General features: G+C 29.1%; 1 protein-coding gene across 2 annotated transcripts; it reads right to left on the bottom strand.

Moving 5' to 3' along the window:
• Window positions 1-4,595: 4,595 nt before the first annotated feature.
• Window positions 4,596-26,419, bottom strand: LOC105843825 (inactive serine protease 35). Of its 2 annotated transcripts, XM_065805092.1 has the most exons (3): window positions 26,271-26,419; window positions 19,447-20,296; window positions 4,596-5,547 (listed from the first exon to the last, which is right to left on the bottom strand). In XM_065805092.1, exons 2-3 carry the CDS (start codon window positions 20,292-20,294, stop codon window positions 5,250-5,252), a joined length of 1,146 nt encoding a protein of 381 aa, XP_065661164.1. In that variant the 5' UTR covers window positions 20,295-20,296; window positions 26,271-26,419; the 3' UTR covers window positions 4,596-5,249. The 2 variants fall into 2 exon arrangements, with proteins under 2 accessions (XP_065661164.1, XP_065661165.1); XM_065805093.1 differs by lacking the exon at window positions 26,271-26,419 and having other exon boundaries at window positions 19,447-20,314.
• Between the last annotated feature and the right edge of the window lie 147 nt (window positions 26,420-26,566).

The following is a 26,566-nucleotide window of genomic DNA, read 5'->3' as shown; positions in this document are numbered from 1 at the left end:
AGAAATATTTATCTTTCATATTTCCAAATAGCTAGCTTGTAATATCAACGCTTATATGTAACTGTACAAAAGAACTGTTCAGTAGAAAAACAAATATCACTTTTTTTGTTAAATTTTTGTTGTGTTCATCATATATTCTCTTTAAGACCGCCCCCGATATATAAGATAGGGCCGTATATATATACATGTTTAATAATATGACACATGTCCTTAATAAACAAACTATATATATAAATGTCAAGAAATCAAATTAACTCATAAATCTTCATAATCGAGTGGTATTTTTTTCTTTATTCTTCGTCCACGACTTGATAATCGAATTCTTTGATCTTCTTTTGTATTTTCAATTAAATTTTTCTCTTTAATTATTTTATTATTCTTGCTGTTCAATTCCAATGGCGTTGCAATGAAGTATGCAATAATGTACCCTTATTGCATACTTCAAACGAAGGAATAGCTTTTCCTCTGTACATTATAGCCACGTTATCCCGAGTCAGGCATGATGCAGACATAGCGTAAACTTTTTAAAGTTGAATCTGATTTCGACGAAGGATATGTCCATTGTGATTTAATTTTACTTCATATGATCTAGGGGCAACGCACTTCACTACTTTACCTCTAAGAATCCATTCACGAGTTACTTCGTTTTGAATTGCAACAGTTTGACCTTGTCTATAGACATATGGTTCAAAAGCATCAATATTTTTATCATAGTACTTTTTAGATTGAACTCTCTCTTTGACTACTTCTCTTGCAAATTTTGGCTGTTCTTTATTTCGAGATTGAAACCTGGGTAAATTATCTCTCAGTTGACGCCCATGTAATAGTTCCGCTGTCGATAAACCACATTTTATTGGAGTATTACGTAAAATTAAGATACCTTTATAAATGTCCTCATTTGACATATAACATTTCTTTATCAACAGTTGAACTGATTTTACAGTTGCCTCTGCTAAACCATTCGATTGTGCATAGTGTGGACTACTTGTTATGTGCTTAAATTGCCATTGTTGAGAGAATTGACGAAACACTTTCGAAATATATTGTGTACCATTATCTGACACTAACTCCTCAGGGATACCATTTCTAGAAAAAGATTCTTTGCATGCTTGTATAACACTTGCTGATCCAGTACTTGAAAGCAGAAACACCTCAGTCCACAAACTATAATAATCGACAATAATTAAATAGTTTTTATTAGCCCATTGAAACAAATCAGTTCCAAGTTTTTGCCATGGTCGTATTGGGACATCAGGAGTTAGCAGAGGTTATTTCGGCTTTGTTGGGAGATACTTCATACATGCCTCACACTTTCGAATTAACTGTTCAATTTGACTATTTAAATCTGGCCAAAAAACACTCTGACGTGCACGACGTTTGCATTTCTCCATTCCCAAGTGACCTTTATGCAATTTTGAAAGAATTTCTTTTCGCATACTAACTGGGATTATTATTCTATTTTGATATAATAATAATCCCAGTTAGTATGTTAAAAGTCCATCAATTTTAACTATTTCATCTTTAAAATCCCAATAAGGTTGGAGATTATTGCCTGACAGTATTTTTTGGAATTTGGCCATCCAGAAATGATACTTTCTTGCAATTGGTTTAAAAGTTCATCTTCTGCAGTTTTTTGTTTAATTCTTCTAAACGATTCTCTGTAGCAGGTATACTTTTTATTATTGAATTAACACACACATTAAGATTATTTTCTGCAATCTCATCTTCTTTTGTAGGATTAGATACAGGTGCACGAGATATTGGATCTGCATCAGTAATAGATTTGCCCGCAACATGCTCTGCAGTAAATGAAAATCTTAATAACTTCATTCTTAAACGTTGAATTCTCGGAGACATATCAATAAGTGAACGATAATTTAATATTGGAGTTAATGGTTTGTGATCTGTTTCTAATATAAAATTTGACAAACCATACAAATATTTTGACATGCGTGTACACCCCCATGTTACTGCATTTCCATTTCGATTGGATAATAATTTTTTTCAGTTTCGTAAGAAATTTAGATGCACAATCAATTGGTTTGTATATACCATTATGATTCTGGTAAACTATTACGCTAAGTTTTTTAATTTACTTAAAAAACTTAGCGTAATAGTTTTACCAGAATCATAATGGCATTTAATAAACTTCCATCTGTTCTTACTTTTACAGGTTTTTTAACATCGTAGTGTGCCAAAATGGGTGGATTGGTTAAACTACTTTTTACCTCATTGAATGTTCTAGTATGATTTTTGGTCCAAAACCATGCTGATCTTGAACTCAAAAGATCTCGCAAGGGTTCAACTACTTTACCGCATGATGCATTGAACTTTGCTAATTGCTGGGCCATGCCAAGAAAATTACGTAAAGACGTAATATTTGTTGGTTTTGGAAAATTTTTTATTGCTTTAACATTTTTTGTAAATGGTTTTACTCCCTGAAATTTTATGACCTAAAAACTCCACTTCTGTTTGATCAAATAAACATTTGTCTACATTAAGGGTAACTCCATTTTCAGCAAATCTTTTTAGCAATGCTACAAGGTTTTCGTTGTATTCCATTTCTGTATTTCCAAAAACTAAAAAATCATCCAGACTTTTAACCACTCCTTTTAGACCATCAATAACTTTATCCATTTTTTTACTAAAAATTTCATGGAGTGACGTTAATCCAAATAGACCTCTCGTTGGGCAGAACCGCCCAAAAGGTGTCGTTAATGTACATTTTAACTGACTTTCAATATCCCTTGGTAACTGCCAATATCCTGAGTTAGCATCTAATTTTGCCATATATTTACATCTATTTCCAAGTAGGGCCAATGAATCGTCTACACTTGGCAGTTCATAGAATTCACGCTTGGTGTCTTTGTTTAATTGTGTTAAATCAATACAGATACGAAGTAGTCCATTTGGTTTTTTCAAAATTACTATTGGATGATACCAGTCTGTTGGTTGATCTACTATTTTGATAACACGTATCTCTTTCATACGCTCTAGCTTCAATGGTTCTATAGTGGGAACGCTTCTCGTCGTGGTGCTCCAATGTGATATGGTGTTGTATTTTCTTGTGTTGTTATATGTACAGGGTCACCTTCAATAGTCCCCAACCATTTGAATACTTAAGAAAACTGTTCAACAGTGTTACTTTTTGATTTTGAAATCATTGCACACATGAATCGTTCAGGAATATCTACTTTAACTAGGTTAAACTTTTGTGAGGCAGGTCTTCCTAATAAAGCAGTTTGCACATTATCACAAACATATATAGTAATTAATTCACTGTTCTGACCGTTTATAGAGAATGATTTTTGAAAAGTATCCAAGAAAATTGAGTTGCTTATAATCAGGACCTATTAGTCGTTTATTAGTAATGTATAAATGTTCAATTTTAATTCCAACCTTTTTTAAATGTTTAGTTCCTATACTGTGACCTCAGCACCGTGTCGATTTTTAATGTTATTTTTCCATATTTTACTTTTAATTGAATTTCCCAAGGTCTGTCTGCACAATCTGCTCCAACTCTTCCTAAAAACAGTGCACCTAGATGCTGCATACTTGATGAGCTTTTACTATCGTTCTGTTGATCAACATATCTATCAGGAATATTTGGTTTTGCTTTTAGGCAAACTAAACTATTTGAGAAGTGATTCATAATGCTGCAGTCTCTGCACTTTTTACCCCATGCTGGACATGATCCCCAAATAAAAGAATGCTTTTTTAAACAGAATTTACATAGCAATGAATTAAATTTAAAATCTCTATTATCACTGTTCTGTGTGGGTGAATTAAATTTGATTTTACTGCACAATTGTTTTCCAATACGATCTACACTTTCACTTTTATTATTTCGCAACTCAGATAAATCATCTTGTGCTTTTTCTGAAGAACGACAAATTTCTACTGCTTTATCGAGTGTCAAAGTCTTTTCAGAAAGTAATTTCTCACGTACTTTGTCACACGGTATTCCATATACAATTTTATCTCTTAATAAACTGCCAAAACAATATTCAGTATTACAAAAATTGCAATTTTTACTTAATAATTTTACTTCGGTTAAGAAATCATCAAAGCATTCACCATCTTCTTGAAAACGTTTAAAATATTTATGTCTTTCTAAAGTCTCATGAATAATACCTTTAGCAAGCACTTCCATTTCTTCCAAAAAATAGCTGAATCTGTTTTTTCATTTTCGGTTAGGTTTAATGATTCGTAAATGTTTCGAGTTTCTGAAGAATACATTTAATTTGAACATTCAAATTAAATTATTTTCCGCGGACAAAATTAAAAGATTTCAAAACTTGCATGACAGGGTACCTTGATTTATCACCCCATATAAGTGGCGTTCTTGGGTCAGTTAGGTTGGCATTATCAGGATCCGTGTTAATCGTGTTTTATAAAATAACTTCCTTATTTTACAGCAAAATAAAATAGAAAGATTACCATTAGATTCAGAATAAACAACTCTAAATGTTATATCGAACCAGATAGTTAATTTTTTAAGATTATTTTACAAAAAAGTGAATATAGACTAAAAAAGTGATAGACGCTTTTTAGTAAGTTGGGTAAAAATTGGAGCGGTTTATGAACAAAGTATATCTTAAATGTTTTATATAATCTTGAAAAATATTTTAAGTTTTCGTTATTTTAAAACAGACAAAAAAATAGCTTTAAAGAACACTTTTTTTTTAAATACGTAAAAAAAAAGTACGTTTGTTGGAATAACGTCGATAAAATTATGTCGTCGTCAAATTCATATTGGTTAGAGCTAATCAAGATGAAATTTTTTGAAATGTTTACTATATGCGATAATTGTCTGCATTTAAATTCTTTTCAAAACCATTTAAATCTTGTTGCTGACTTGTCAACTAATTTCAACAATCAGTTGAACTGTCAACTTGTCACATTTTAACGAACGGTGTTAATTTTTTAAACTGAACAACATTTCGTATGTTATGTGATGACGTTTACAAACGTAGTACGATTAATAGTTACAATCTTGTTCAATAGTCACAAATATGTCCATTGATTGTTATACACTATTCACATTTAAGTTAGTGTGTGTAGAACGTTTTAAAAACAAATTGATAAATTTTTACCATTTTGACTTGACGGATGAGTACGCTTTTTATGTCTTAAAGGATTTTTTATCAACGAATGTACTACTTTTTTAAAGTATTCATGTCGTGCAAATTTTTGGAGAACTTAAGTCATATTTTCTCGTAGCCTCCGCATTATTTCAAGTTGTTCAATTATACATCTTTGTGTGAGCGGCGACAAATTTCTTCACCAATTTTTCCCATCCAGCTGCATATTTGGGCGTATTTATTTGAAGTTAATCGAACTGCAACGTTAAAATTTTGCGTAACTATATAGAACTCGTCGTAAGCGCGCCATCTATTTCCTGAGAATACACCTATTAGTTCTCTTTTCCAGTCGTTCAATATTTCATCGTACACCCATGAATATACTCCCGATCCCGAAGATCCAGGTTGGGCGTCGCAATAATGATAAAGGAAGTTTTGATCATCTTCAACAACATTGCAAGTTCTAAATTAATATTTGGTTGTTTCATAATGAAATAGTTTTTATTTGTTTTATGTAAGTAAAATATGCAAAAACATAAAAATTATTTAAACTTAAAATTAAAAAAAAAAGGAAATTTCTAAGCCAATAAAAAAGTAAAAAAGTTTATTTATTTTTTAGATGGAAAAGTTTATTTACTTTTTAGATGGAAACATTTTAGTTAAAATTTTTAAGAAAAAAATCCTTTATTCAAAAAGATGAGTTTTAAAATTTTTTAACTTAAAATTTAGAATTCTTCAAACAATGTTTTTATCCCAAATTATATCGGTTTTGTTGGTAATTTGTGAGGTAATTTTAGCTCTATCAAACAATTTTTACAATTTATGAAGGTCATTCCTTTCAAAAAAATAAAACTTTTCAATCTGTCGGTAATGTTATTTTAAACTAGTTGGAAAGTGAATTTCTTGAGAAATAATGAAATTTTATTTATTATTATGTTATATTATAAAGATATAAACATTTTTTTACAAGAATGTTTATACCGCCACCTGTGTCAACTTCACAGTTTCTTATCGTAAGTCATTTTATTATCAATTTTATTTTTTTGGATTTGAAAGTTGTAGGGGAGAACGAGGCTAGTTGGCCGCAGGGGTATGTTGACGAACTGCGTTTATCTTCAGAGCCTTTTATCAGAAAGTGACAAAAATTACACAGAACCTTCCTAATTGACCATTTCATCATTCGCTGTAGTATTGTATGGATTCGTGCATGCGCATGGGAGATATTAAGATTTATGCGTTTTTTGGACAAAAACGTAACTTTTGGAACATTGCTTCCTTTTTACTTTACAAAGAAAATAGTTAGTCGCATGAAAAAAAATTATTATAAAAGTTCCAGTCACAATTGTTTACTATATCCAGTCAGACTTTTTTTTAAAGTTGTCGTTTTTCAAAGTTGCCGTTTTTCATCTATAGACTGTTTATTAAAAAAAAGCCTTTCGGGGTAATTTGGCAAAATTTTCATGGGATAAGTTGGCTCATAGCATTTACTATGGAAAAAAATAAATATTTTTTTATAAAGTTATTATTATTTATTTTAATTTTTAACGATATTGAAAAAATTTATTTTTACAAAAGAAATAAAAAAAAAATTTTTTCACGGATAAAAAGTGGGCTACTGTTTTGGCTAATATTTGGTACCAGCCTAAAGTAATATTAAATTTTGGAATAAAATTGTTGCCAAAATTAACAGTAAAATAATTGCTATTAATTTTGCAGTTAATAGTACATTAATAATCATTTTTATAGTTTGCACCAACTTACCCCCAGGTGGGGTAAGTGAGCGCAATTTTTTTTTTTTTTTGAGGAAATGAAAATTCTTGTAAAAAATTCTTGGGCCCGGAAAGGCCCAAGAATTTTTTTTTGTAAATGAATGCAAATTTTATAAGTTACCCAAATTCATACACTTTAAGACTACACTTTAATATTTTCAAAAAAATATATTGTTGGGGCAACAGAGCTCATAGAGCAAAAACAGAGCAACTAGCCCCGGTCTCCCCTACAAATTACAAAAAGGTGGACAGTACTAAATATATAACACGAATAATAATAAAAATCTAATAAGAGTAAGTGTGAATAAAAATAGTAAACTTCACAATGATTTTGTAGATCAAACTTTTTAAAGTTTGAATTAAATGCAGACAGTGAAGAAGAATTAACTATGTGGGCAGGAAGTGAGTTTTTGGATAGACCGGTGCGATTTCGCCACTTTTAATATTTCAAGAAAAAGATGTTATTTTGGCATAACACCATATTAAGATAATGTAAAATATTTATTATTTTAAAATTATAACTTTATAACTGTTAACTAATCATAGTTGCCGCCTAATTTGATTGGTTGTTATAAATTTTACATGAGATTTACTGTTTAACTTTATCGATTGAAATTATCGTGTCACTCTTCTATATATTTATAAAAATATGTGTACAATATTTTTACTTTCTAAACAATATTTGATATTAATATTTATTATCAGATAAACAATTTTATAAAATCATTGGACATATTGGCGATAGTATTATAGAAAATTTATTAGAAGTATTTTGAAGATACAATAAATCAATAATTTTTAGATATACATTTATAACTAAAGTACTTTTTTAAGTTTTATAAAATTCTCCTAAAATTTTGTATTCAAAAATGACATTTGTTCCAATTGAATGCATTTTTTTATATTCGCATTTCTTATCATTAAATACTCACCATCGTAGATTCTTTATAGCCACTATACTGATTACTAGAGCATGAAGGTTAACCGTTAAACGGTTAATAGGTTAACCTTAAACTTTAAAATTAACCTTAAAATTTTAAAGGTTAACCTTAACCCTTAAAATTAACCTTAAAATTTTAAAGGTTAACCTTAACACTTAAAATTAACCTTAAGTTTTTAAAGGTTAACCTTAACCCTTAAAAATAACCTTATAATTTTAAAGGTTAACCTTAACCTTTAAAATTAACCTTGAATTTTTAAAGGTTAACCTTAACCTTTAAAATTAACCTTAGAAAATTAACCGAAGTATTCGGTTAACCATACAAAATAACTTTTTGTACGGTTAACCAAATATGAATTTTTTTTAAAGTGTATAAACTAGAAACAGTGTTGCAGTTTAAAGACGACAAAGTCTCATGCAGAGGTGGTGTTTAACCCCCCCCCCCTTTTTTTTTATTTATTTGGCATCTATCTAGAAGAGAGAAGTTAAATGAATTTAATTTAATTATCTGTAAGAGAGAGTTTTTCTCTTTTCACTTTTACAATCAGTGCTTGTTTACTAATTGTGTTGAAAAGTTCTACATATATATACCGTAGATTTCCCTAATTCCGAACAAAATCGTACTTAAAGTTGAATAACTCCGCTTGCTTTTTGAATTTTATATTAATTTTTTTAAATAAATAAACTGGAATCTAAACTGAATCGAACCATATTAAGCAACAAGTATATTTATTGTAAAAATATTGTTAATTTTGAAATTTAAAAAGTCAAGTAGTTAACCGTCGTTAGTCAGAAGAAATCTCAGTTATTAGTATCAGGTTGGTTGCAGCCTTAAAGAAGGCTCCCCCATTAATCAAATAGGAAGCTTGTAGTGATTTTTTATCATTTAGCAATGCAATTTTAACCTTTAGGCAGTTGTATTTTGAAATGGCAGTAATTCAAAGACTGAAACATTGTTCAGTAACCCCTTAATTTTGCTCACTGAAAATTATTATTTTATAACCTTTCATTATTATAACCACGCCATTATTCTTCGCCATTAAATAGTATCACAGTTAGTTTTAATTAAATAGTATCGCAGCAATACATCTATATTTTTCTATTATCTGTAAATTATCAAATCTGTACAGTACAACTACGGTTGCTATCTCCAAATGAATACTTATTTATTTGGAGGTGGCAACCCTAGCTGTGCTGTACAAATTTAATAGTTTTTAAAAAAACTATAATGAAAAAGTTGTTGTATTCAAAAAATATTGTTTTAAGGCGCCAAGCTACAAAAATTAAAACTAATAAAAGTTATTCACACTCCTTGCACACGAATTCAATTGTTTCGTGATAGTTGATAATACAAGGAATACACGGCCAGTTAGAACACTTTTCACATGCAACCCATTTGCTGCTTGTAGTTTCGTCCCAAAGGCTTCCGCAAGAAATACAAAGACGATTGATATGGTAGGGATTACAGCCGGCGGCAGGAAGACACTCAATATTTTGACTAGTAGACATCTTTGTTGTTTTGTTATATTTCTGAGACCGTTTTCGGGGTTTTTTAAGTTTTAGAAGGTTTTTTTCTTCTTTTTTTTTTAATTTTTGTTCTTTGAGAATTACTGAGTCCAATTTTTTTTTTCTTTAATAACTTTTCTGGGTTCTTTTTCATCTAGTTTTCTTTCACAGATATTTTTCGCATATTTTTTCATGAAACTATCGTACCACTTTCAAGTAGGTTTACCGTTCTTGAATAAATAATTTTGTTTAGATTCCTTCAAATAGTTTTCGACCATGGTTAAAATATCATTTCTTTTTAAGCTGAAGCCAATGTCACTCATAAACTGCAAGTTTAACTATAAGCGTCTCCGTTACTTGGCCTAATGCGTATTGCCTACCAACACCTGCAGCTCCATTTATTCCTTTTAATCTGCAAAAAATAGTAGTTTTAAGAATGTTATAGAATGAAGTGGTTTTTGAATATGACATCTTCTTATTATTAATAGCTTCAATACAAAGTTGAATTTTTCCTTCACGATCTTCGTTTTGTTAACTTTTGACATTTTTTCATTAACAAACGTTAAGACAAACAAGGCGTTTAGAAATTCAATAAAAACTTTTTATTAAAAAGGTTAAAAGCGTTTGTGAGTTTCTAAGTTAATGACGTTAAAGTACTATTGTTAAATGTTGTTGTTAATTACTAGCGCGTAAAAACGCTAACTTTTGCAAAAAATGTGCATTCCATAATCTGTTCGGAATTTGGGAAACGTTTTAATTATGCAGAAAATGTACTGTTTTTAAGATATCTTACAAAGTATTGCTAATTTTTGACTTTTTTTTTCAGATAAATATTCACCATCAAATTCTACATCGAACGGTACGCAATTTAAATTGTCTTTTTTTTTTTAAGTCGGTTTTATATTGTTGGTTTTTCAGGGTTTTAAAAAGTGTTTTGCTTGCAATTAAAAAGTTTAATGGTATCAATATATATTTTGAAAATATTTTTTGATATTCTCATTACCCTAGTCTTCTAATTTATTAATCAGTTTTCCATTTAAAAATTCTACAAAAATAAAAGATGTAAAAATAAGTGAACTAAAGCTGTTCGGAATTAGGGACTGTTCGGAATTAGGGAAATCTACGGTATATTCAACTTCAACAAACTTCAAATTCAATTCATTTAGAAAATATACCATATATTTCAGAGATCCAAAAGTATTTTGGTTACTTATAATATTCTTGATTATTTGCAATAGCTATTTGTTAACATGTAACAGTTTTATGAACTTTTAAAAATTTTTATACAGAATATAAAATTTTTAAACTGTGTCAACAGTTTCACGAAACTACAAATAGGGAATTTACAACCTAGTCCTCCCCCCTCCCGTCAAACAGATAATCTTTTTTACTTGCAAATATTATTTAATTGCTTTCTAGCTATTAATTTCTTTTATTACTTTCAGTTTCATCATCATCAATCATCATGCCAAAAAAATCAATGATTTGGGACTTTTTTACAAAAACTGATGATTCTCATGCTAAGTGTAATGAGTGTGGCGCGATCCTTGTTTCAAAGAATGGCTCAACATCAGGTATAGGGAATCATCTTAAGAGACATCCTCAAAGTTTAATTGAATTCGAGCAAAGAACTGATTCTCAAGCAGTGTTAAATTCCAATGGAGCAAAGAGACACAATGATAGTGAAAGTGATAATGATGAAGACTTCATTCATTGTCGTAAACGTGCTCGTTTAGTAATGACTCCTGGATCATCAATATTACCTCATCGATCAACAAATACTCAGAAAACTCCAAAAACACCAAGAACAGCTCGTGTTGTAAGTCAATGGCCCAAAGACCATCCTGAAAATGTGCAAATAGTTACAGAAATAACTAATTGGATCATAAGGGAACAGTTGTCATTTAAGATAGTTGATAGTGAAGGATTTCGGACAATATTGTCACTGACAACAAAGGGAAAATATAACCCTATCTCATCAACTTCCTTGTCCCGTTTAAGAATTCCAAAATTATATCAATTTGTTCAGGACCACATCTCAAAAATTGTGAATGATGAAAGGCCCTATCTTGATGGTGCTGCTTTTACAACAGACATCTGGACTACTCAGTATAATAATCTTTCATTCCAATCTTTAACTCTTCATTTTATCAATAACCGGTTTGAGCTTAAACGTCTTCTTGTCAAACTTGATTATTTCGGAGAAAAACATACGGGTGAAATAATCTTGGAAAAACTTGACTCATTGATCAAAGAATTGAAATTGGAACAGAAAACCCACACATGGGCAACAACAGATGGAGGTACTAATGTTTTGAAAGCTATGCGCCTCGGCAAAGCTAGCCAATTACCATCGATAAATGACAACTTGTGGTGTGCTGATCATCAGATTCATTTGATTGTCACTGATGCTTTAAAAGCTGTTCCTGCCTGGAAAGAACTTTCTTCTAAACTATCTAAATTGGTTGGCCACTTCAATCATTCTCCCAAAAATTCCAGTATCTTGAGGAAAATAGCTCTTGATTTTAAGCAGTCACGAACTAAACTGGTACAGAATGTTTCAACAAGATGGAATTCAGATCTGAAGATGTTGCAGTCAATTATTGATCTTGAAGGTTGCATTGCTAAAATGGCTGAAACATCTACAGTCATTGAAGGTTTCTTGCCAAGCCTGGATGAAATTCTTATCATGAAGGGTGTTTTGAACTGTCTTGAACCTCTTGAAAAAATGTCTAGAGCACTTAGTTCTGACAAAGAACCAACTATGAACTTGGTGTTTATGCAACTAGTCAATGTTAGGAGAAAGTTAGTATTCTTTGGTAACCAAAGTACTCTTACTTGTGTCAGTGAGATTTCAGAGAAGCTTGTTGAAGGATTAGATGCCCGATTTCCAAATTCTGGTATTGAAACACCAGAATATGTAATGTGTCATTTTCTTGATCCTCGTTATAAGGGCTCTGTTATCAATTTTGCAGATCCTGAGAAGTATGAATTGATTAAGGTAACTGCTGTCCAAGCCATAATTGATATGAAAAAGCGAGATGGCTCAGAAAGTCCTACTAGTAATGAAATCTCCTCACCAACACTACCGGATTCTGAAGAAGATGAACAGGAAGATGTTCGGGAACAGGCAAATAAAAAACTTTATGGGAAACAGCAAAAAAGACAAAATTCTAAAGATGACTCTTTTAAGGAGGCACAAAATGAAGTAACGTTATATGTTGAAGAAGGCTGTGTACACAAAGATTCAAATATCCTTCAATATTGGAATAACCAGCAAAATCAATTTCCATATCTAACCAGACTAGCCAGGAAGATGTTGTGCATCCCAGCATCATCTTCTACATCAGAAAGAGTGTTTTCAACAGCTGGAAATATATTGACAGAACGAAGAACTTGCCTTAGCATTGACAACATTGAAATGCTTGTTTTCATGAAAGAGAACATGAAAGAAATGAACAATATCACATGGCCTGGATTTGAAGAGAATGAGAATGAATAAGATAAGATATCCAATAAAATAAAACATGTTATAAAAAAAAAAAAAAAAAAAAAAAAAAAAAAAAAACAACCTCCATCACAAAGGATAGCCTTGACGAATAGCTTTACAAAAGCTTGGCGATGGGGCTTATGCCTAGCAGTTAGAGCACTATCCATAAGATTATGCTCTAATTACTATGTAACCAATATCCTTTACACTTTTACATGTTATGAACTTTTAAGTGTAATTAATAACCTTTTACATTTATATAAAGAGCATAAAAATTTTAAACCTAAAATTCTTAGGAACTAAGAAGATATTTTGAGAAAAGGGCATTAATCCGTGACAATATAAACAAATTTAAGGGTTAAGGTTAACTGTTAAAATTAATCTTAAACTTTTAAAGGTTAAGGTTAACTGTAAAAATTAACCTTAAAATTTAAAAGGTTAACCTTAACCTTTAAAATTAACCTTAAAATTTTAAAGGTTAACCTTAACCTTTAAAATTAACCTTAAAATTTTAAAGATTAACCTTAACCTTTAAAATTAACCTTAAAATTTTAAAGGTTAACCTTAACCTTTAAAATTAACCTTAACTTTTTAAAGGTTAACCTTAACCCTTAAAACTAACCTTAAATTTTTAAAGGTTAACCTTAACCCTTAAAATTAACCTTATAATTTTTAAAGGTTAACCTTAACCTTTAACATGATTAACCTAAAAATTAACCGTTTAACAGTTAACTGTCATGCTCTACTGATTACCATGTTTAAAATACGCCATTATAAAATGCAAGCATCGATATTTAAAAGGATAGAATAAAATACTTTTTGCATTTTTACCCGATGTGCCAAAATCTAAAACTCGTTTTATATTATCTATGTCCAGATGGTACGCAAGTATCTCCCTGAGAAAAAGAAATCCTATACCAACCTCCAATTGATATTCAAAAATGATATCCAAATGATAATTAATCCAATTGATATACAAATGATAATTAAATGATACCAACCTCCAACTGGCTATTCAAGCTGTTAAAGATGGCGGTAACCCTGACTGTAATAAAGTAGCATAATTAGTTGTCATTTAATTGATGGAGAGAATGAATGGTTACACGAATTTTTCACTGTCTTAAGAAAAAAATTTTTAAATTGAAATAATAGTTAAGATGCTATTTAAAATTATAAGACTAAGAGACCCTATAGAGCTTTACTATAAACTTTTTTTTAAAAAAATAATAAAAAAATTACTAAAATTAGAAAGTTTGGTAGCTTAGTTGGGGCGACTGTTTTTTTAAAATAACAAAAATAAGCAATATAATAAATTTATTTATTGTATAATTATACAATTTAACAATTACTATAGTAGACTATAATGACCCGTTATCCTAATAAACAATAGATAACGATTAATTAATAAAAGCTACCTTAGGGATAACAGGATAATTTTATTTCAGAGTCCTTATCAAAAACAAAGTTTGTCACCTCTATGTTGAATTAAGATATCCTAATATTGCAGTAGTTATTGAGGGTAGATCTGTTCGACCTTTAAAATCTTACATGATTTGAGTTCATTCCTTCGCAAGACAGGAAGGTTTCTATCTGCAATTATAAAATTACTTCAGAGTTTGGTACGAAAGGAATAAAGTTTTATTTAGTTAATTAAAAAAACTAATAAAATTTTTTTGAAATAATCTGAAAAATTTAAAGTAGTTATTTAATAAAGTTGATTAAGTAGATCAAATAGTCTTCAAAATTATTATTATTGGTTCGAATCCAATACCTTCTGTTTATAAAAAATTTATTATTTTCAAGAAATTTTTACCGAAGTGGTAGAACTACAGAAGTGGTAGAACATTTAAAGAAGAAAAGGAAGATGTAAGAATGTGCTCCGCTATGGAGATCTTAAGAAAACTATATTTATGTTAATATAAATTTGTAAAAGATTATTATATAGAAGTAAGCGATAATAAAGGTTGTTTTACTTCATCAAATCAGGCTCCAACCACTTCAGATTTTTAGTCAGCATTTTCTTTTTATATAATGGAACTTCAAATTTGGGTAGAAGTCTTCGAAGTAAGTTTTCTTCTGTTTAATCTCTTGCAACTTTTACAAGATCTACTTAATTTTTATGAGAATAATTTGAGTTCAGGTGTCTCATCTTGTGATCTTAGTGTTGATGATTACCTTCCTTTAGTTTGTAAAGACTTCAATAGTTACATACTTGGCCTGGGCATTTACATTCGTAAGAATTCACCCATTTGTCGGGAAGTTAGGTTTGAATGCACACACTATTCTTTTAAGTGCTTTCGCTCTATCACCTTTCTCTTTGTTCTATATTGCTCTCCTTTATCTCAAGGCTGCACTCTTTTCAATGTTATTTTTGATCAAATTAACTTAACCTTTTTTCTTTATACATCAGTCAATGTTTTTGTTGTTGGTGACTTTAATGATGATCACACATACTGTACCACTACAGAACAATTTAATGCTTACAGAACCACTACAGAACTTACAGGTACCACTACAGAACAATTTAACAATTGTTTTAGTTATTACAACTTTCTCTATAGCAGGAATTCCTCCTTTTATAGGATTCTTAAATAAATTTATTCTTATTTCTGCTTTAATAAATTATAATTATACTATAGCAGGGTGTTTATGTTTATTAATTACTTGTATATGAATAGGTTTTTATTTAAGAATAGTAAAAATACTTTTATTCCAAAATAATTTTTTACATTTATTGAAATAACATTATTTTTTTAAACAAAAATAACTTATATTTGAATTCTATTTATCTAGGTTTTACATTGTATTATACAATGTTCTATTTATTAAATCCTAAATTTTTTATTTCTTTTATAACTTATTTATTAAAATTATAATATGATTTTAATTATAATTATTTTACCTTTATTTAATAGTATATTATGTGGGTTTTTTAAATTAATCTCTTTTATTATTATTATTATTATTGCAACACTTATAAATTCTTGAACTGTTTTCTATGAAATTAATTTTAACAATTTTTTATACTATAGCCTATTAAATTGATTTAATCTAGGACTGTTAAATAATTCATTTAATCTAAAATTTGATTTAATTACTACTAATATGTTTGTTTTAGTAATTACTGTTTCATTTTTTGTTCGTTTATTTTCTTATTCCTATATGAAAATATCCTCATTTACCAAGATTCATATCTTATTTATCTTTATGTACTTTTTTTATGATAGTGTTAATATCAAGTTCAAACTTAATTCAACATTTTATAGGATGAGAAGGAGTAGGATTATGTTCATATTTATTGATTAATTTTTGGTTCACCAGAATACAAGCTAACAAATCGGCAACAAAAGCAACGATTATAAATAAATTGGGAAACATTGGGTTATTGATTAGAATAATATATTCATGAATTTTTACTGGGTCTTTTGAATTCAATGACATATTTAAAATTTCCATTACCAATAATTTTCCTATTCTTTATATTCCATTATTTTTCATTTTAATAGGTGTAATAGGAAAATCTGCTCAATTAGGATATGATTACTTGACGCAATGGAAGGATCTACTCCAGTTTCAGCCTTAATTCATGCAGCTACAATGGTTACAGCTTGAGTATTTTTAATTATTAGAAAGTCACCTGTATTTGAACTTTCATCCACTATATTAATTTTAATAATTATTATAGGAAGTTTAACTTCTTTTTTCTCAGCAACTATAGGAATGTTTCAAAATGATTTAAATAAAGTAATAGCATATTCTACTTGTAGTCAATTAGGTTATATGATTATGATTTGTGGATCTTCTTTTTATGATTTAAGTTTATTTCATTTAATAAACCATGGATTTTTTAAAGCATTATTATTTCTTAGTGCAAGGTCAATAATTCATGCTATAAATGATGAACAAGACATGAGAAAATATGGTGCTTTAAAAAAATTTCTACCTTTAATATTTATTTTTATAATTATAGGGTCTATAGCATTGTTAGGATTACCATTTTTATCAGGATTTTATTCTAAAGATTTAATTGTTGAAGTAGCATTATTTTCAAATTTTTTATCTTTTTCCGTTTGAATTAGTATCAGTACTGTATTTGTTACAGCCTTTTATTCTTTAAGATTAATTTATTATAGTTTCATTAATAACCCACAACAAGATAAAAATAATTTTAACAATATTCATGAAAGTGATTATAAAATTATTGCTTCATTAAGTTTAACATTATTTTCTATTTTTTCTGGATAAGAAAATTTTCCGTTACTAAGAACAATCGTTCCTTCTCCAAAGAAGATTTCAAACCCAACTCACACAAAACCTCATTTTGCACTTACATGCGTTGAAAACATTTAAATGTTGAAGAATAAACGGAAAAGAAAGAAAATAAAGAATAGAAAATCTCCGGATGTGTTTTCCAATCCAAAAATACCCTATACCTCAATAATTTTTTTCGCTCTAAAAAATCTCTTCGTATCATTAATGTATTTATTACGTGGAGCAAATTTTAGTAAATGACTTCTTATAAAATATTTTTAGTTAGAAAAAGTAAAAAAACATCAGAAGGGTTAATCAACCTCAAGTTGAAGGGGCTGTAAACTTTATTAGGTCATATTAAGTTTAAGATTGAAAATAAATAGCAAACTTGACTCATTGCCCTCCTATTTGGGGCTGGGGGGCTAACGTTTTAGGGTTTTTGTTGTTCCCAGTCTTCAATCATCGCAATTTTTTGCATAGCATCCTCATTCCTCATATATAAGAACATACTTAAATATCGATTTTTCTTCATGTTTCAAAGATGCTTAGCTCAAACATCAAAAAAAGTTGTCTACGGTCTTGTAATATAGTACCAAGTAAAAGTGGTTTCAAGTTTATTTTATGAAAATATTTGCCTCCATATTTGGGTATTGTGGTTTATCCTCCTCCGGCTAATTGCCATATAGAGGCCACATACCCAGGCCAGCGAAGACAAGTTCAGCTCACCAATGAGCGTTATCACCAGCATCGCTGACCAAGAGTAAGTGAATTTAAGAAGAACAAAGTAAGTTAGAGTGAAAGTCAGAAGAAGTCGAGTTAGAAAGATAGCATAGAGTAAGCGGGACAGATATTGCACGAGGTGTTAGAATGTGCAAATTAAACTATACACATAATTGGCTATAGCTAATTAATGTACATAATGTACATTTGCCTCCATATTTGAAAAACATGGATGTTCAGAATGTTAATTACCTCTGGTGCCGTTAGACGAGAATGAAAAGTCTTGCATTAAACGTATGGTTTTAACTTAAATTTTAACACATTAAAAATGTAGCATGCTATAACATTTATAAAAGAAAAGTAAATGCCATGAAAAAACTAGGTCAGGGTCAAACTGATCTACATCGATTTACTATGGTTATGAATAGGCTAAAAGAACTTTGTTTAAAAAGCTACAATCTTATTGTTCAGAAATTGATAACCACAACACAAACAGTTGCTAATAAAAATATGCATGAAGCTGTTCAAGAACTTAGAGACTAATGAGATAATAGATAATGGAGTTTTTGATATAAATTAGGAATATATAGTTCAAAATTGCGATGATTGGTGTCTTCGAACAATAAAGCTCTAAATCTTTGCCAAACCTACCCCGTGAGAGCAACATTGATTGGTAAATTTTAAATTTTATAAAACAAAATAATCTTTCAACGTTCAAAAATTAAAGCTTAATAAAATTTTTAACTCCTACAAATTAATGGGGATTTAAACTTTATATGGCCATTATTTTTAAACGCTAAGAGATTATTGTACAAATTTTAAAATTTATCGACGAATATAAATTTAGTGAAGAATAGTAACTTAAAATACACAGAATACTTTTGTTATGATGATAAAAAAATCTATGATACAGTCAAAAGCACATAAAGGATACTGCAGTAACTAGACTGGATTGTATAGGACATTTTCAAAAGCGCATTGGATTTTGTTGTCAGCAATTAAAAAAAACAAGGCAAAGGTAAAGACGGTTATACCTAAAGCAAGTTGTTACCTCATGTCACTGCTGTTATAAAGCAATACTTTACAGTCAACTATACTTTAGTCTATTCAAATCCAAATCAAACTTGAACTGAAAGAAAACAAGTAAAAAAGAGAACCAAAGTGCTGCTGATAAAAAGAGTGAAATCAAAACAACACTCTTAATCTGATGAACAATGATTTTTTTTTTTTAACACCTTTTTAATAAATATATATAAATAGATAAATGTTTAAACAAAGGCATGTTAAAGACAACCTTCAGTTTTTTTTTAGTTTAGATTTTTTCCCCTTACCTTAGTATAGTTTTTTATTTAAAAAAAAGTTGTCTTATTATGCATTAAAAATGATGATTGAGTTTGAATTAAACCTTTCTTGAGAGCATTTAACGTATATTAACGTATATATTAAGACCCCTTTTCTCCTTTTAGAACATTTTCAAAAAGACCGTCCTCCCCTCATTTATTACAACACCATTCACCGTTTATTAATATCATCAAAAAGTTCTTATTTCCCCTTTTTTTATAACTCTTTCCCCTCTCTCCCTATCCTGCTTTTTTTAACCTCTAATAACCATCCAATAATGTTATTGGTTTGTTTACTCCTTATCTACTTTTGATGCGAAAAGTTTAAAAATTAAGTTAAGATTACCTGGTCCACAATGAACTTTCTGGCTTGTCATCATCGAACCCATTAAAAGAAATCCTTTCTCCAACACCATGTTGATCATTTTCACTCACCGTTAACTCTATGTAAGAACGTCCGTGCTTTTTAGTTAAAGTGAGCAAAGCGTAGTCGTAAAACGGTCCGTTAGTAACACCTCCAATTATCCATCCTTTAGATACTATAATTGATTTGACATCTATCCATGAAACATTATTTAATTCGTTTAAGAAACCCACCTGAATCTCCTTGGATTCTTTAATATAATCTTTTTGATCGTGAACGCAGTGGGCTGCTGTGAGTATGTGCTGCGGTGATATTGCTATTCCAGAGCATCCCGTTGATATGCGAACAGTGTAACTGTATGGTTCAACTAATCCAACTTTTTCGTTTAAAGGAACATACAAGCGATCGTCGCGTCCGAATATATTTTTTCTTATGCGTTCGCGAACATTTCTTTTTTTACGTTTAAATAATCTTTCTAGATGATAAGATTCTGTAGTTTTATCAACATTTACATAAGTTGCAACGCGTTTACCAGTTTTTGCTGCAACAGTTTCCCACGACAAATACTTAGATTCGTCAGTTTGTTTTGTTTGAGAACCATGAACATAAGAATCTTGATCATATGATGTAAAACCAGAAATGTTAAATGTTCCGGTAAATTTTGTCTTCCTCTCGATCCTGCTGTAAGTTCTATGGAAAACAGGTATCTTAATATTGTCATCAATTGAAAACGAATCTAGTATTCTTCCAGGGTAATAAACATTATCGAATAAATCTGAAGTTGATGTACTTAGAGAAAAATATACAATGCAACAAAAATAAATCATCATTCCTAAAAAGTATGAAGTATGGTACTAATAGTTTCATGCCTAGGTAGCAATGATCATTCACATAATACTAACTAAGAATTAAAAAAAAAATTTCAAAAATACAATAATGCAAATTTAGTTGTATTATTTAAACAATTTTTGTTGATTGAAGGGTAGAAATCTTATTCGAAACTTATAAAAATAGTTATTTATACAAATGAACCAGTCTACAACGTATACAACGTTTACAACATTTTTTGCAACCTTTTTTTACAGCAGTGTGTATATTCTATAATTCAAAACCAATATTAAATAATATGAGTTTATACTAATTTTTAACTAATTTTTTTTACTGGATATAAATGTCAGTAAACTTTTTTTAGAAACCATATTTGGGAACAAAAAAAAACATCAAAATGCATCCATTTAGTAAAAAGAATTTATTTTTGGTATAAAAAATTTAGATTACACCTATCCGGTTGATAATTCTAACTGGTTGATAATTCTAACTGGTCGGTTGATAATTCTGATCACATTTCATTTTTAAAACATTTTAAATTAACAATTATCTATGTTTTCAAAAATAAAGAAAAGATTTAAATCTTTTTTTTTTTTGTCAAAAATTTGTTTCTTAATTAAAATTTAACAACTTTAATTGTCTAACTTATTTTAATTGGTTACCGGCTTTTATCCGGTTTAGTTGGTTATCTGCTTTTATCCGGTTTAATTGGTTACCTGCTTTTAATTGGTTACCTGCTTTTATCCGGTTTGTCAGTTTTAACCAATAGCCAAAGTATATAACTTATCACGAAACGTTCCGTGAAAAAGAGACTGCACTCGTAAATGTAAAATATTAAAATGTAGATATATAAATAAAATTTATATTAAAAAACACTTTATCTGAGCACTCTGAATCTTATAAAATTATATTAAACGTTTATACTACAACGCGTTTGTTATGTTTTGAAAAATCTCTTTCTCAGTCGGAGATATGCTCTTCAGTTTTTACTCAAAATGAATCTTTTACTGTACCTTAAAATTATTTATGTTATTTATGACATATAACCACCTAGGTGGTTAGATGATAAAAATTTTTTTTTTTAAGTTCTAACTTTTTCTGCATACCAAAACTAGTAGCTAGGCTAAATAATGCTTAATTTAAAAGGCTGAAGTAAAAATTTATTTACCTTTCTTAAGCTGATTCAGAATTAAATGCAGAAAAATCAATAAAAAAAACAATTAGATTTTCTCAGCTTTTTTATAACATTACAAGCTAAAACTTACTAAACAAAACCTTACTAGAAAAACTTTAAATAACAATTATTTTTAAAATGGCAGCTCTTTTAATTTTAAAGGATATTATCGATGCAAAGACCTTAGGTAAAATATAAATATTTTTAAATGAAAACATGTTTAAGGTTAGTTCTAGTAAGGTATTGCAGTTCTATCTATAAAGAAACAACCCTGAAAATTTGAAGTTAATTGCATATCTGGTTAAAAAGATATGAATGATTTGCTGTTCGCAGTCAGACAAAAAAATACTATTGAGAAATCAAGCTTCAAAGTTTAAAAACAATATATTAATTATAAATTTCATACATTCATTTTAACTAAACAACATTATCAAATTTACAACTTTGTTTTTTCTTTTAAACTTTTAGTAATTATACAAACTCAAAAATAAAAACAACTATTGAAAACTTAGTTCTTAGATAAATATACCAATAACAAATTTGGTCGCTATGGATGTAATTAAGTAAATTTCTTAACTCACGATCAATAAAATCAATTTTTTAACTATTTTTCGTTATTAAAACTATATCATGTTGTATATGGTTGAAAAGCCAGTAAAAATATTTTGTTTATGCGACACAATGGTCGCAAAAAGTGACCAACGGAGCTGTCCAACGTTTGTAGGAGGAAGAAAATTTTAGGACTCTTATGGTTGAAATCTTAGGACTATATGGTTGAAAAGAAAAATTTTATACAATGTTAGCTAATCAACTAAAAATTATCTTTTTTTTTAACAAAAATAAGCTAAGTTTTTACTATATAACCAACCAACAAGCGCAATATGTCAAACATCGGATTTTTTGCGTAAGGAATTCTATATCTCTCATAAAAATTTAAATTAACAACTTTAATCGCTATACTAGATTGATTGGTCAGTTATTACGTTTTTTTTCAACGTTGTTAACTACCATGTTATTGCATTATATTAAGTTAGTGCGAGGCGTCACCTCAACTTAATACGGCGTTGCCATATCGCCAATACGATGTTGCTTTGACGTTTGCTACTTTGTGAAACGAAGCTTTTTTTTTAATTAAAAATTATATTTAAACTGATATAAAAATGTTTCACCGGGTGATGTATTTTTTTGACCTAGTTCACTGCTTGCAGTGATAACAGCAAAGTTGCGGTAGCATGCTACATCAACTTTGCCAATATAGGTATCTAATGGGCAAGTACGTAAGAAAACAAAACTTAACTTAATAAAATCTACAGACTACAAAAACACGCTTGCAGAAACCTTTTATGAAAGATATGAAAATGGACGTGTTTGAAGTAAATATCTATCAGCATCTAGTTTTTATATATAGATTTTGAAACAGCCTCTTACCAACAACCTTTAATAAAAGTATAATCTTTTAAATCATAAAATGAAAACATCACTTTTAGATTGCCTCGGAATTGTATCACTGTCAGAAAATTATATTGCATATCGATGACCTAATATATGGAACGCCTGTCAAACGAATAAAAACGTATGGTGAAGTCATTAAGTTCATTTAGAACTCAAACAAAAAAAGAAATTTTTAAAATCTGATAATATTTTAGATTTTTTTAAATTATTATGATTAATTTTTAGTTTTTCCTATTTCTCTTTGTATATTTCTTTAGGTTTGTTTGAATAAATTTATATGAGAAGATCGTGATGACGTGATGTTATCCTTATCTCTTATAATAAATAATTCCCCCTCCCCTTGTGATATGAAAACGTTGTTTTTAAACTCAGATTTTGAGCATAGGTTTCGATAATTTCACAATTTGTATGTTATCCAATTTTTTATTATAATAAATTTTTCTAATTTTTTTATTCCACTAAATGAGTATACTGGTGTATCTAATGCAGTAGTCTTCTTCGGAGCGATTTGTTGTCTGCTAAATAACTGTTGTCTGCTTAATAGCGTCTAAATTATAAGAGATAGAAATAATTTTAGTATTTTATTGTAAAGAGTGTTAAAAAAAACTTATGAATTGATCAAAACCTGAAAACAGTTGTTTTAAAATTTTGAAAGTAAAGTAAACAAGGTTTACAATAGATTATTTTAAAATCAACTTTTTTTAACACACTGCAAAAAATTCTATGCGTTGCACAGTGAATCGACTCATACAATCTAGCTGGACAAAAGTCAATTCAAGGAATCAATTAGTAGATATTCCCATGATATTACTGAATACTCCCTAGAGAAAATTTCAAAATATTAATTAGTGCACGCATTTATAAGTGTTAAATCATAAGCGCTCAAATGTCATTTAAAGATAAACATAGTTTTGTAAAAAAAAATAGCTGCAATTTTGCTGTGTAACAATAACGTATAACTAATTTATTGTGAATGATAATTAACTCTGCTGTGATGAATTTTACATTAGAGGGTATGAACTTTGTATTTTGTCGAAAACTTATTTAAAATAATTGGCATAAATGATATTCTGTAGATTTAAAAAAAACTGCAATTTCTGTTAAAATTGCAATTTCTTTTTCGTTTTTTAAATTTAAAAGCCTTAAACTAATTTTATCCAGGCTAATTTTTTTTATATATTATAACAACAACAATGAGGTGTCTAAATATAAAAATTTCGCTGCCCGCGTCTGCCCGTTTCATTTTTATTTAACTTTTTTCAGACGGAGTGTATTTTTCAGACCAAGTGTATTACAAAGTTGGAGTTATTTGAAGAATGGCAAAAACATACAAAGGAAGAACGAAATTCTTTTTTGCGTGACTTTATTTTGAAAGACTCTACTACAGAAGATGTTACTAGTCACTCGAAAAAAAAAAAAAAATACAGTTAAAAAAGGCAAGCATATCCGCTAGATTTGCTCAAAAGTGGAATGCGGCCAAGAGAAATATGGATCATTTTTTTAATAAAAATAAAAGTTGATTAGAGGGCAATAATTTAGAATTTAAAATAAATTTTCATCGCTCCTGTGCTTCCAAAACATCTGAAGAAAGTCGGCCTCAAAGTCGGCTAAAGAAAAACTTTGAAGACTCATCTTTAAAAACCAAAAGACGTAGACGTCTTATTGCAATCGCGGAGTGCCAATGAATTAACAACAACTACTGAAATAGCACATCGTTTGTCGGGTCAAAGGAACGCAGATACTTCTATTATAAAAAGTACAGAAACCTTAATGCAAAAGAAAATTTACTGATGTTATTTGTGGTAGCAGGCAGTTAAGTAGCGATGAGGTTCTTGCTTATTATGTAGATTCCAAGTGTAACAGTCACTCTTATAAACAAACAAGAAAGTGGTCAATAAAAGCAGGGCATGAAGTGTATCCGTCTTACTATAAATTATGTATATCCAAAAGGTTGTATTACCATCCAGAAGAATTTATTTCTATCTCAGAAACACGAGCTGAAATTAAACTTTAGGCCATGTTGAATAAAAATAATATTGAATAAACGTTTAATTGAAACACTAAGTCAATTTCCCAGAATTGCAGCCTCTAATTTGTCGCTTACATTAATAAGCAAATGGGGATGTGACAGAAGTTCTGGCCACAGTACCTATAAACAAAGATTTGAGAACTCCGATGCTAATAATAAGTTTCTGTTTGTGTTTGCGTTTGTCCCGTTGAGATTGAGTGATGACTCTAATACTATTATTTGGCAAAATCCTCGGCCATCGTCAACTCTTTATTGCCGACCAATTAAGTTCACATTTTCAAAAGAAACACAGGAATTTACTGTAATGGAAACTGACAAAGTTTTAAAAGAAATATCTAAACTTCTTCCAACACTGTGTACTATTGGTGACTTTAAATTTATTGTGAAACACAATCTGTTACTTACAATGACTCAAAAATATTTGTGGTTTTCCGCCTATCCTCCGCAAAAAAAAAAGTTATTAAAACCAAAGAAATTATTCAATAAAACAACAAAACATTATTTATTTCAACCTTTCAAGACTAGAACAATGGAATTCGTGAACAAAATATTTTTGTCCAGCTATATTGTATGAAACGATTCACTGTGCGTTGGTTTCCAAGGATAACTAATAAAATCATTATCTTTTATTTATATTTTTAATTTTTATTGTTTAAAAAAATGCTTTTTATGTTAAAAATGATGTTTTTTATATAGGAATTTTTTTTTTGCTTATTCTTTTGATTTTTCTGTTGATAATTTTCTTGAAAGAATTTTTTTACCATCCTGAATACGATAGGTCAGCGATTCAATGAGCAATGAAAGATAAGGCCTAGTAATGAGTCTACGGTAAATAAAACGTAAATAATACTTAAAAGTTTAGAAAAAAACTTGTATGAACTATCAGTTTTATCAAACGACAAATTTTGCTAGTACAACCCACTCTACATAGCAATTTACGAGCATCGAGAAGGAAAATGCTAACAAATTATTGCATATAAATTGACGACATAAAGTATACAAATAAACTCTCTTTGAATTATCCAATCAAACAACAAAAATGCACAAATATATAAATCAACCAACAGCGACACTCATTGTTAATAAAACTAACCCAAACTGATAAATCATTCAGAATTTGTTGCACCAAACATTTTAAACTAAACTGCAGACTGATTCATTATAATTTCTTACTTAAGTAAACTGCAAACTATTATTAGATTATAACTTTAGGAAAGAATATTTATATCAATAGTGATAACAAAAAAAAAAAAAAAAAACTTTATTAATGCGTAAACATTTTTTAATTACAATTTTGACAATAGTTCAGAAAAATGGACTTACTGAAATCGTTATGAAGTCACTTATCTAAAAAACCAAATAAAACCCATAATGTCTACTATACAAAGTTCTTTCATATATGACTGAACACTTACAAATTCCTTACAATAATACTGACTGATAAAATTCTATTTTAATGACAAATCTTGATTAGTCATTAAAAGATTGTATTGTAATTTAATAAATAAGCTTACTTGATTTATTTCCTTAATTTTGAAGTTAAGACTTTATTACTATAAATATTTAAGTTGATTATTTATTTTAGAAAAATTTATTAGTCTTTTGCAAAAACTATTAAC

Source organism: Hydra vulgaris, chromosome 09 (assembly GCF_038396675.1).
Source record: "Hydra vulgaris chromosome 09, alternate assembly HydraT2T_AEP".
Classification (NCBI taxonomy): Eukaryota; Metazoa; Cnidaria; class Hydrozoa; order Anthoathecata; family Hydridae; genus Hydra; species Hydra vulgaris.
This window is presented reverse-complemented; position numbering and strand designations above follow the sequence as displayed.